At 51.4% G+C, this 12,332-nt stretch overlaps 1 protein-coding gene across 1 annotated transcript in view; it reads right to left on the bottom strand.

Moving 5' to 3' along the window:
- LOC138164941 (ubiquitin carboxyl-terminal hydrolase 24) overlaps window positions 1-12,332 on the bottom strand; it is a 151,523-nt gene that overhangs the window by 45,792 nt on the left and 93,399 nt on the right. The window contains exons 32-39 of the mRNA XM_069092923.1: window positions 10,405-10,502; window positions 8,596-8,691; window positions 8,195-8,423; window positions 6,731-6,890; window positions 6,138-6,293; window positions 5,571-5,641; window positions 2,262-2,422; window positions 751-812 (exon numbers count right to left, since the gene is read on the bottom strand). Coding sequence (XP_068949024.1) covers window positions 751-812; window positions 2,262-2,422; window positions 5,571-5,641; window positions 6,138-6,293; window positions 6,731-6,890; window positions 8,195-8,423; window positions 8,596-8,691; window positions 10,405-10,502 — 1,033 coding nt within the window. The remainder of the gene's footprint in view (window positions 1-750; window positions 813-2,261; window positions 2,423-5,570; window positions 5,642-6,137; window positions 6,294-6,730; window positions 6,891-8,194; window positions 8,424-8,595; window positions 8,692-10,404; window positions 10,503-12,332) is intronic.

The raw sequence follows: 12,332 nt of genomic DNA, 5'->3' as shown, positions 1-12,332 counted from the left end.
CCCATTCTGGCCCACAGTCTTAGGGCAAAGAGGACCAGAGCTGACTCAGCAGAAATGGATAATTGCCACCCAGCTCACCCCGTGAGGTTGGGGACTGCAGCTTGTCCAAGTTCTCTCTTTCATTCAGCATTTGGCAAAGTTCCTGACATTTGCAACTAGGAGTGGGAGAGGTCACACAAACAGCCTTCTCGGAGCACTCTGGAGAGTGCCCGCACAAGCACCTTTCATCCATCCCACTGTGGAGTCAATGCTCGCTCAGACTAGGGCCAGGGAAACGAGGGCTGACCGTAATACAGACATAAGCCCCGATGCCATTTCAGCCAACATCAGCTACCTCTGAGTGATGCTTTTTGCCATGAATTTACTCCATCTTGGTTGGGGTACTAAGAAGATGAGGAGGAAACAAAGGGGATTTCCACAACAGTGAAAGAAAGCACATAATCCCCATATGAACAGAATTAGTTTGGGCGACAGCAATGTTAAGTCTTTCACGGTGACCCCACGGTTATGTGACAAAATCGTGTCCATTTGCACATTTTACATGTCACTAATCTTTCAAGCAATGTGCCCAAAGTCACAGTCTGGATGGCTGGGTAGGGTGGGGGAAGTAAGAGAAAATGGAGAAAATACAGGCATTTTTTGACAGTGTGAGCTAAATAGAAAGCCCCAATGGGCCTCCCCATTCATGTCTCTCACACAGACTTTATAATCTCATGATTGTGGCCTTTAGAAAACTCAAGTATCACTTACTTGTCAGGTCATCTAGTAACTGACACCGCAGATCAAAGTATTCCATGCACTGAGACAACAACCTGCAAACAGAGAGGTCACTGTCATGAAATGAAAGCTTTTTGTCTTTCTGGAAAGAAAAGAGCTAAGTATTTATATAATGAGCTGGTAAGAAATATCATAAAAGAGTCACTTGTGATAGTTCCCAACCTGCAGAGGTCATCAAGAAAAATGCCAAGGATTCCATTTCCTTCAAAACAAAACCCTTCATTAAAAGATGGGGAGGGGGAAGCTAGATAGTGCAGTGAATAGAGCACCAGCCCTGGAGTCAGGAGGACCTGAGTTCAAATCCACCCCAGACACTTAACTAGCCGCGTGACCTTGGGCAAGTCACTTAAACCTCAACTTCCCTGCCCTCCCCCTTCCAAAAAAGCACAAAAAAACCCCAACAAAAGACAGGGAGAATAAATCCTCCACCATGATCACTGAACTATCATTATTATTATAAGGAACAGGAAAAACCCCACACTGGGTCCATCCACATGAAAGGAAGCAGACTTGGTTGTACTTTGAGAAAACTCCAAAACTTCACGGATGTTAAAATAAGTCAATTAATAACAACATCCACAGGAATTCCAGCATTTGATCTTGCAGTAGTAGCAGGGAGCCCCTGGAGTTTGCTGAACAGGTGGGGGTGATATGGTCTTTAGAAACTCCTCATCCTGAGAGAGGAAACTGACTCTGCACCTCAAGGGGCCACAGAAGGTCCCTTTCCCCTCCTTTTCAGCTTCTACACTTACGTTCCTGGAGGGCAGGGACTGTCTTGCCTTTGTATTCCCAGCACTTAGCACTCTGCTTGCCCCACAGCAGGTACTTAATGCATGCAGTCTGACTCTGATCTGGTCAGACCTGAGCTCTGGGAAGGCCCCTCTGACAGCTGAGAGGAGGATGGATTGGCAGGAGACACACTCAAGGCAGGCAGACCCCTAGCAGTTATGAAAATAACCTAGATGTTGGGTGAGGAGGGCCTCCATCAAGGTGGCAGCCGTGCCAAAGGAGGGCCCGTCAGAGGAGATGTGGGGAGGAGGAGAGGTGTGTGAGAGGTAGGGAGGAGCCCAAGGTCCCAGGAAGAGGGCAGCACTTCTGAGCTTTCACATGTGGAATAGGTGATGGCCCCAGGACAGCCGGTCAGAGGGGACCAGGGCCAATAAAGGCTAAGTCAACTCATCAAAAGCAACACTATGTCTGAAGCCAGGTAGTGACTTGGGCTTTTGTATCTCATGAAGTTTTAGGAGACATGGTGAATGCACAGTGTGGCTTTCAGCTTCTCCTGCACCCTGGGATTTTAGGACATATGGAGGGAGACAGGAAAGATGAAGAAACAGAGAATGGGCAAGTTCCCGGTGTGGCTCGGCCGAACGCAGCTCGGAGGACACAGTGCAGACTGAGGGCTCTCTGCAAACCCCCCTGAGACTCATTCTCGTGAGAGGCTTGGGCACAATGACGCACACACAGAGCCAAAGCCCGGTTACCTCTGGTTGACTCCTCTCATGATACTAGTTGGAGACCAGAGAGGCAACTGAGCAGTCAGAATGACGCCAAGGAGAAACTGATTTGGCTTCTGCACTTCGGGGTGGGCTGACGTGTCTGTCTGGCTGAGAGTGTACAGCTGATCACAGGCCACGTGGCGAATCTGAAACAACAGGGTCATCAGTGGCAGCAGGCAGAATGCTGATGGGGTTTCTGCAGCGCACTCCACAAACAGGACTTCATTCAATCCTCCCAACAAGCCCCGGAAAAGATGCTGCTGTTGTCCCCATTTTATGGATAAAGCACAGGCTCAGTGACTGGCCCATGCTATTAAGCGTCTGAGGTAGGATCTGAACTCAGGGCCTCCTGACTCTGCATGGTGATGCTCCCCCACCCTCCGATCTGGACCCCCCCCGGCGCAGGAAGCGGCCCATGTCAGCCCCTCAAACCCTAGCACACGCACTGGCGCACATCCTGCCCTCCCGCTCCCTGGCTCCCCAGTCATTCCTCTTGGGGCTTCTCTGTGGGCTCGTGGAATTGTGCTGCCTTCAGCCATCTCTCCCTGTCAGGATGCTCTTCCTCGAGTCTTTCTCTTTTTGGAAGTTTAGCTTTACAATTTTATCCGCCTATTTTAATTCCCTGCTCCTGGTTGCTTATCCAGAACGTGGTTATTTAATGATGAGATTCTTTTTTAAAAATTTGCTGATTTTTAATAGAATTCATTTAAAATTTAGAAGCTTAAAAAAATTTCCCAAAACGATCCAAGTGATAGCTCTTTGCCTCCCCTCTCCCCTCCCCCTTTTCTCCTCCTCTTCTTTCCTTAATCTAGTTAAGCTCGAAAGCGCCAGAGTCCAGATCTGAACTTAGGTCTTCCAGACTCCAAGACCCGGAAGCATCTCAAAAAAGGACTTAAGCTTAAATATTCACATAAATCTAAATGCAAATCTGTGGCAGCCCGGTGATGCGGCACCCTACCTAAGACTTCTCAGACAAGTCTCTGGGCTTTGCCCCGAGGCATAGAGAGACTTTGTGTCGGAGGAGGTGACAACCGCTTCTGATCATGAACAGCCCTGTCACCACGTGCCAGCCAGGTGGGACAGTGGAAAGAGTGCCAGAGGACCTGGGGTCAGATCCAGCCCCAAATACCAGGTGTGTGACCCTGGGCACGTCACCTGACTCTGCCTCAGTTTCCTCCTCTGTAAAATGAGCTGAAGAAGGAAATGGCAAAGGCCTCCAGTATCTCTGCCAAGGAAACTCCACATGGGGTCATGAAAAATCAGACATGGTTGATGAAAGGACTGAACAACGAATGTTAATGAGAAAAAAAAACCTCACTCCAAACATCTGTTAAGACTGAGGGACAGGACTAGAGGGCTCCAGAGGCTTCCCCCCAGCCCTGCCGCTAGAAGCCCTTACTAATGATTCTAAGTCTCTAGGACTAGACTGTTGCTTACACCACATCTCACATGTGAAGCGCTTCCAGTGACTAGTGGACACAGAACCACAGCCAAAGTAAGAACTTGGACGTAAGGCCTTAGAACAGAAGGCATTTCTAGGCTTGATGTGGTTGGGTCCTGGGGCGGGAGGGATGGGTCACTGCGCTCCGTCGCCTCTCCTCCACCCTTTTGTGCTCCCCGTGACCATCTCCCCTCAATGGGATGGGCCTCGCCGCTCTATGCTGGGCCAGCTTGTCTTCTCCCTCTGCACGCTTCCCTTATGCATTCTCCACACACACACAACACCTCTCACGCCCACACCACCAGCCTCAGTTTCCCTTCTGAGTTCTAGTCACACAACTCTAAGTGCCTATTAGGTCCTGAAAGCTCAACAGAAATTGTCTTTTCCTGCTGAAACCCTGAATCCTTCCCTCCTGTCTAGGCCCTCACCGTGTTCCTGGTCACCCCTGCGGTTTCTCATGGCCTCCCCCAGGCCAGTCAGTGGTCAGATGCGGCCACTGCCACCTGGTGGTCCTTCCTGGCACCCCAGCGGCTGCCTCAGGCCAAGTCCTCACCCACCCTCACTACTCAAAGATGACGATGGAGAGCAGCAGCTTTGACTCCTGACTCCCCAGTCACAGGTTTTCCTGACGCTGTTTTCTTGTTGGGCCCTAACGGGTCTTCCCTCCACCGCTGTCTGCTACTTCCCACACCCCCGCTGCATACCAACACACAGGCCCCTCTGGCCTTCACCCGAGCCCGCCCACTGCGGGAGGTCTTTCCCACCTGTGCTCATGCTAGCTTCTTCCCACAAACACTATCAATTTACTATACACTTGGACATATGCAGAGGCATGCGCATGCCCCCCACATGGTCTCCTACGATCTTGAGAGCAGAGACTATTTTCTGGCATCACAAACTGAGAGCTGGAAAAGATTTCAAAGACCACTGGGGAAAACGAGACACCTCAGAGGTTCAGCAACGTGCTTGGGGCAAAATAACAACCATATAAATAAAACAATAACGACAATAGCAACTCACACTCATACTGTGCCCACTCTACCTACGCCAGGCACCGTACAAAGCCCTTCACAATCAGGACATCATTTGATCCTCACAACAACCCTCGGAGGTAGGCATTATCATCATTCCCATTTCACAGCTGAGGAAACCGAGGCAGACTGAGGGTAAGTGATTTGCCCAGGGTCCCCCAAGTGTCTGAGGCTGGCTTTGAGCTTGGGCACTTTGTGCCCTCTGGTGCCCTTAGCCGCTGAGTGTCACCTGAATCTCTGTCTCGTCAGTGCCTGACACAGTCTCGGGCATGCTGGGGATGCCCTTGCTATGAGAAGGACTGCTTGGGCTGGGTCTCAAGCGGTGGTCCTTGGCTGATTCGTGTAATTAATATTCACTTGTTTTAGCCAATGATCAAGGACCTACTCCCAGAGGGCACATTCTAACAGTCTTGGGAACCATCTAAGGGAAATAAAGCTTTATGGAACTGGCAACGAGACCCAGAATGAGTGACTGAAGTCAGTGTCACTCAATGTAAGTTAAAAGGTCAGAAATCTTCTGTCAGACTGTGCAGATCAACTTACCACATCAGTAGGAAAAGCTACAGCCACACTCACAGCTGCTGCCGTCTCAGGCCTCTCTGGTGCATTTTCTGGGTGACCCAGAATTGTGAGGGTGAAGAGCCCTTAAGCTGAGGGTGCTGAATGTGAGCCAGCAGTCACGTTAAGTGGAACTGACATGCAGCTCCTGGAGGGACTGTGGGGCTCGAACTGGGCTGGGGGGTTGGGGTGGGTAAAGATGTGTGCCAGAGAGATTTCACAATGAAACATGATTCAACCATTTAAACAATGAAAAGTCCTCACCTCAGCACTTGGAGAGCCAAGCAGGATATCGATGATAAAATCAGCAACGCATGGCAAGTTATAGAAGGAGGCTAACAACAGAAATCCAAGAGTTAGGCAGCGTAAAACCAGAATGGTGGCCAAGTCCTATGGGTGACACGCAGAGCTCTGGGACGTCTGTTTTCTAATTAAGCTCGGCGGCCACCTTCTACCTGGTCGGGCCAGGCCCCCCCACCCCAGCAGCACAAGTGGGCCTGATGGCTGACACAAGCGTCTGCACCCAGATTGCCCTTCTCTCTGAGGGATTCTTCCCAACACCCCTCTGCTTCCTCAAGAGACGGCTTCATCTGCAGTGGCCTCGTTTTTGGTAAAGCTCACTGCTACCACCGCAGCAAGTGCAGCCAGCACGGACTGAAGGATGCTTCAGCAATGAAGTTAATGGAGCGCTGAGCCCTCCTCGAGCACCACAGCCCCACCCCCTCCCCCAGCAAGTGCCCAGTCCACACCGGAGGGGCCGTCTTTCCCCAAAGACAAGCCAGGGAAGTTTGGCCTGACAAGAATGGCACCATGCACCAAGGGATCCCTTACCCAGCTGCTGACTGCGAAGCTGGAGGCAGGTGACCAGCAGCGAGAGGGCCTCGCCGGCGATGAGCGCGTCTTTGGTGGACACAGACTGCTGCCGCACGCAGATCCCCGCGTGCAGGGCCGCTGGCTCTCCTTCACTGCCAGAACTGCAGGTGCTTCCTGAGCCAGGTAAACAAGGCCCGGGAAGGTCAGGGACGTGGCTGCGGGGGTCGGGCCCCACTCCCCTCCCCAGCCAATCAAGTGCTTCAAACTCTTTATTTCGACTGCTTTCATTATGAACGGTGTGTGGTACGAACTCAAAACAATAGCAAATGCTCTTGGTTTCAAGGAATCGGAAAATGAAACAATGCTGGGAAATGGCCACTTACAATGTGCTTTCTAACAGAACCGAGATGGTCAACTCCAGAGGAGAGGGTCTGCTTCTGAATGTGGCCCTCAGGGTCCCTGTTCTCAGCACCCAGAGAGCCCTTCACAGCTGCCCTGGGGGACAGTGCCTCAGTGGCCTTCCTACCCTCTGGCTTTGTGCGGCAGCTGACCCAACAGAAGGACTTCCAACCCTCCTGTGGAGTGTGGAACATCCCCCTCGAAATCAATACCTGAGCTGCTGAGTCTGTTTCGAATCCCAATGGGAAACAAAGTATTGCTTTCTTTGATTGGCTGGCTACTCCCAACGAGGTCAAGACGTCCGGCAGCTGCCGCCCAGGACAGCCTCATGAAACAAGCCACAGTGGAAGTGAAATCATTTACATCCATTGTCTAAAGGAGAATGGAGAAAAAAGTTAGTGGGGGAGGAGGAAAGAGCACATGCTCCCTACATCTGCAGGGTCACCCCCCCAGCATGGAATAGTGGAAGGGCTGATGCAGCCTCTGCTCAGGGAGCTCATGGGCTCAAAGAGGCAGCAAAGGGCGGGCCTGGCAGCCCAGATGCAATGCTCTGGTTGCTCCTTTGCCAGCCATCCCACCTGAGCATGGCATTTGTCGGCTCACACCCACCCATCTCCTGGCTGTGAAGGGACACACAGGGTGTTGTCACAAGGACAGCACCCTGATGACTCAGTGAGTCCCAGCCCACCAGTGCTTTCCTCTCTCTCAAGATTTAGAAAAGAAGTACTCAGCAAACCCACAGCCCTGGTCCAGAGGGCTTAGTCATTAGGCCCATTTTATTTGTAGCACCACAGCTAAAGCCCTTCTTTGGATGACAGAAGATTCAAGTATATCTGTATTATCCCCGTAGCTAAGTCAGGTTGCTGCTAGTAAGTTTCTATTTTCAAATATGTTGTCTTTTGGGTGGCAAGATTGGTAGAAATGATTTACTTTTGGGGAACCTACTTGTAATATACCCCATTAGTTGCGTTTACAATTAAAGTACTTAAAAATAAAAATGTAGATTCAATAAGAATATGTGGTTGTTTATTACCTTGTAAATTAGGAGGCACCTTAACCACTTTTCTGTCTAAGGGGGCATTTTCTGACAATTGGGCCATAACTAGTGGACAAGAAAGGCAGCAGCATGGCTCGATGGGAAGGGCTGCAGCCTGCAGATCTCAGCTCTGGCCAGGACCTATCCATTAACATGCTGTATGACTGAGCAGAGCGTAGCCTCTGCAGATGAAAAGGGTAACTAGGGTCCCTCGTGATTTGACACCACCTGATACAAGACTGATCTAAGGCTGCACACATCATTCCTAAACCAAGTCCGGAGAAGCTTTTGGTGAGAACGGCAGACTGGCACTAGAGGGAAATCGTGGAGCTTAGTTAAGTCAGCAGGCCTGGCCTTGAAGTGCCCTGGACGCAGAAACCCGAGGAAAGAGGCTTGTCCCCAGGAGCTCAGGTGGCGTGGTGTGAAACGGGCAGGGAGATGAATGGCCACTCATGGGCAAAGCAGATGGAAGTCATGTCACGCATTCTCAAACACGTGTCCCTGGCCTCGGCCACGTCACTTTAAAGTGGGAATGAAGGCCAGCTGCACCTACCTCCCAGCGCTCTGCTGCCTCAGCTGAGAGCCTGCCAGCCTCAAAGGGCTGCAAAAATGTCTTGGGGATAATGCCTGACATGCTTACTTGGATTGCGACCCTGGCAGCAGGGATGATCTCCTCCACACGGATGGAGGACCTGTCGGAGACTGAGAGCTGTCTGTAGGAGGCCTTCTCTGGTGTGCCGCACAGGGACATCTGGCGGCTGGACTGACGACTGATGTTGCGGAAGGGACGGGAGGCAAGTGCTTCAATGCCATCTCTGGCGAGCTCTTCGTCCAGGAACGTGGGCATGGTTTGGCCAACAAGCAAGAATCTTCAAAGAAAGACAGGAAAAAGTCAGCAAGCATTACCAAGAAACCATGAATGTTTACAGTGAGTCTTCAATGCTGAAGGTGGGTGGGGTGTGAGCATTGGGAGCAAGGGAGTGTGGGTCTGGGTGGGGGGGGCCACCCTCAGTGAATGGACCAACATGTTAGGTGACATACCTTGCAAGCTGCAGACAGATGGAATAAACGCCCTGCCTGGTTTCGTAGTCTACTTCTGAAGGTATAGAGTCTCTCTGCATGACATTGACCACCAAGCTTTTTTTTGAAAAAGAAATAAAGTTATGAGATTCCCATCTACTCTTCAGGAGAATTCTCCTAAGTAACCTGGTAGTTTCTGAATGACAGATAACAAAGAGAAATTCTCAAGAAATCCCTATCTATCACCATCATCGTGGTTCCCACAATCATGCTTTGGTATTAGGCTCTTCCCTAAAAACCTGAGTTTTTCACTGAGTTATCACCTCACTGATCCCCTGGGACAAGGGGGAGAGGAGTAACAGAATGTAAAGTATCTTAGCACAGTGAATACCTACTTGATACACTTAATGATCTATATAACTGACATATTAATAACAATAGCACAAGTAACCCACTTTTCTAATAAATTTTAAAATTTACAGGGTTTACAACTATGTGAGACATATTCAAAGAAGTCAAAATCAGAAATCACTTATTAGCATTTGGGAACACTCAAACTGTCAAAGACCCATGAAACAGACTGTGTTTATTAAAGGAGATGATAAAAAGAACCAGAAATAAGGTCTTTTTCATTTCTAAGTCCTAGGATCTGGTCATTGTGAAAGTGCCATAAAGCCACCAAAGGAAAAAAGGAGGCAGCCTGCCCCCAAAACCAGCTGGGTGCCCACAGGCAAGGCCATTAAGTAGCCCAGTGCTGGCTACAGGCCCTGAGTCCAGATCCGGCCTCAGACACCATGTGATCCACAGAACAAGAAGAACCAGGGCCCTCCCCTGCCAAGGTGCTGGTGAAGATGAAAGGTGGCAATGCCTGGAAACTACTCTGCACACCTCCAGAGTGCCCAGTGACCACAACCTCTCTAAGCCTCTGAGAATGGCTGCTCTAGAGGTCAAACCACCCAGTGTATACAGAACAACCTAAAAGCTTTAAATCCACTAGAAGGCATTCTGACTGCGACTACAGCAGCTGCTGTTCTCCATCTGGTATTCAGACACAAGAGGCTCTGGGACAAAGGACCACACTGGTGCTTCTATCAGAACTCAGACAACCAGCCATCACGGTCTGCTATTTAATGGTCGATAGATGGCTACTCCAAAGCTGTGGCTACAAGTCCATCCTGCCAGGTTGCCTGGAACCCGCCTCCGGGATGCCAGTGACAGGCACCTCCTCCTGGGCCAACACGGCTCCCCGTGCCAAGGGCCTCAGGACCACCCCCACTCCGTTACCCCATGGAGCTCGGGACAAGTTACTTCCCCACGGCTGGCCCCAGTTCACTCTTATGTACCATGCAATGCCCCCCTGTAATGCCAATGTCCCAGGAAGGTGCTTCCTAAACAGTGTCAGGCTACTTCCCCATGGGTCACACCGCCTGCTTGAGCCCGCACCTGCTACCCCACCAAGCACAAGAAAAGCAGCTGCTCTGTTGATTCAGCTTACAATTTCCATTCACAGTAGATTGGCTGCTTCTGCCTCTGTGGCTGGAGGGAGACCTGGCCTTCGGGTACAGACCTGGCAATGGGCTGGGTATGTGTCTAGCACCAGCCTGGCTAGGTTCTGCAGGCTCACTCCCAGCTTGTCAGCCACGAGGTGATGTGACCCATCAACTGTGAAATGTTCCCTTCTTTGCCTGCAGGGTGACGGAGATGGGGGCAGTGGCCGTCACAAAGCACACAGCTTCATAACATCTGGGGACCTTACTCGGCTGTGGGCATGACTCCAGAAGTCCCTTTTCCCAAGGCTGAAGGAAGCCTGCAAGCCGGGCCAACACTCACCTCAAGCCGCCGGCTCTGAGGAAGTTCTCACAGAAGGATTTCGCACAATTCCGGGCCATTTCATCATCAGCTGTTGGCATGAGTTTGGAGCTCAGGACCTAGGACAGGCACAGGGGTGATTAATCTTTCCAGCAATCTGACAGAAATGATGGTATTCCTAAACAAAGGCTGATGAGACCTACTGATTTAAGGGGTGTGAGTCAACACTTAGGAGAGAGTGGGGCCACCACCTGCTCCTTCCAATGACTCCTGTGGCCCAAAATGATGCCCTGAATCAATAACACGGCCACTCAACAAGCACTGACCAAGCCCTACTATGTTCCAGGCCCAGCATGAAGGGCTGGGGAAACAAAAGGCAGCAAAAGACAGACCCTGCTCTGAAGGAGCAAAGAGCCCAGGAGCTGCTGCTGTTGCAAACCGGCCTCACACCACAGCAGGCCAGCAGCATCTGCCCCTGCAGGAGAGGGGAAGGGTCAGCAGGGGCTGGGGCAACCCTGGAATTTTGGAGGCCCAATTAGAGCTAAAACTGTGATTGAATTTAATTTTGTTCTTTACGTCATTTCTGAGTTGCCTTGTTTGGTGAAAAATCAATTGAGAGGTATTTCTGAAGTACCTGCTTGGATCGCCTGGCTGGTGCCAGTCTCTGGGGAATTAGCCCTGCATGCCAGAGGCACTGGTACCGACCTCGGGGAGACCACTCTGGGGGAGGCGGATCACACTGTGTGAGGCACGGACAGAGAAGTCCGGGAGGGATGGAGGGCCTCATAAGGCAAAGAGAAGGGGAGAGGAGGAGACCACTCTGGGGGAGGCAGATCAAACCACATGAGGCATGGACAGAGAAGTCCGGGAGGGATGGAGAGCCTCATGAGGCAGAGAGAAGGGGAGAGGAGGAGACCACACTGGGGGAGGCAGATCAAACCGCATGAGGCACGGACAGAGAAGTCCGGGAGGGATGGAGGGCCTCATGAGGCAGAGAGAAGGGGAGAGGAGGCTCATCTCTCACCTGGTTGCCAGACGTCCCTGACCCTCCCAAAGTGCCTCTCCCAAGTCTCCCCCAACTTTGCAGCTTCCTTGTGTGTTATCCTACCCATCTGACTGTGAGCTCTTTGAGGACAGGCACTGTCTGCCTCGGTCTCTTCTGTGTCTACATCTCCAGGCCCAGGCACACAGCAGGCACTGGGCAAAGGTTTATCGACTGACTGACTGGTGCAAAGGCAGAGACATGGAATGTCACAGACAAAGAGCAGGGAGAGGGTCAGGTGGTTTGGATTGCAAAATGCAGACGGGGAAGTATGTCTAACAAGGCTCTAAATGGCTGGGAGGAACACAGAACAGGACTCTGCCTGTTCTGTTGAGAAAGATCACCTTGCCAGGCACTGGAGGATCCGCTCTGGGCAGAAGCTTCACCAGTGCTGCTGACCAAGGCAAAGGCCTCATGCCAAAGCAGCCGTGTGAGTGGCAGGTGTGACATCAACACCAGAGAGCCTGAAAGGCTTTGAAGGCCGAGCCATAAACGTATTAGCTCCTAGAAGCAATGGGAGCCACTGGAGCAGACTGAGTTAGGGAGGCTCGTGGTCAGACCTGCAGATGGTCACTCTGGCCGCTGGGCACAGCACTGGAGGGCCTGCGAGCGCACAAGAGGAACCAGACAGGAGCGACGGTGAAACAGCCAGACTGGGGAAAGCAGGGGGCCATCTGGGTGGAGTCCAGGATGACCCCCAGCTTAGGAGCCTCAGACACTGGGAGGATGGTGGTTTCTTCAATAGGAACAAAGAAGTTTGGAAAAGGGCCAGGACAGGGATAAAGACAGTGAGACATGATGAGTTTAAGAGGTCTCTGAAATACCCAGTTGGGAATGTCCAACAGGCAGTGGTCATGCGAGGCGTGAGCTCAAGGAAGAGCCACAGACTGGTATCAGACCAAGTTAC

Source organism: Petaurus breviceps, unplaced genomic scaffold (genome assembly GCF_028583685.1).
Source record: "Petaurus breviceps papuanus isolate PSGF00001 unplaced genomic scaffold, PetGlider_PUasm1.0 207, whole genome shotgun sequence".
Lineage (NCBI taxonomy): Eukaryota > Metazoa > Chordata > Mammalia > Diprotodontia > Petauridae > Petaurus > Petaurus breviceps.
Note: the sequence above shows the minus strand (reverse complement) of the source record. Positions and strands in the feature narration are given on the sequence as shown.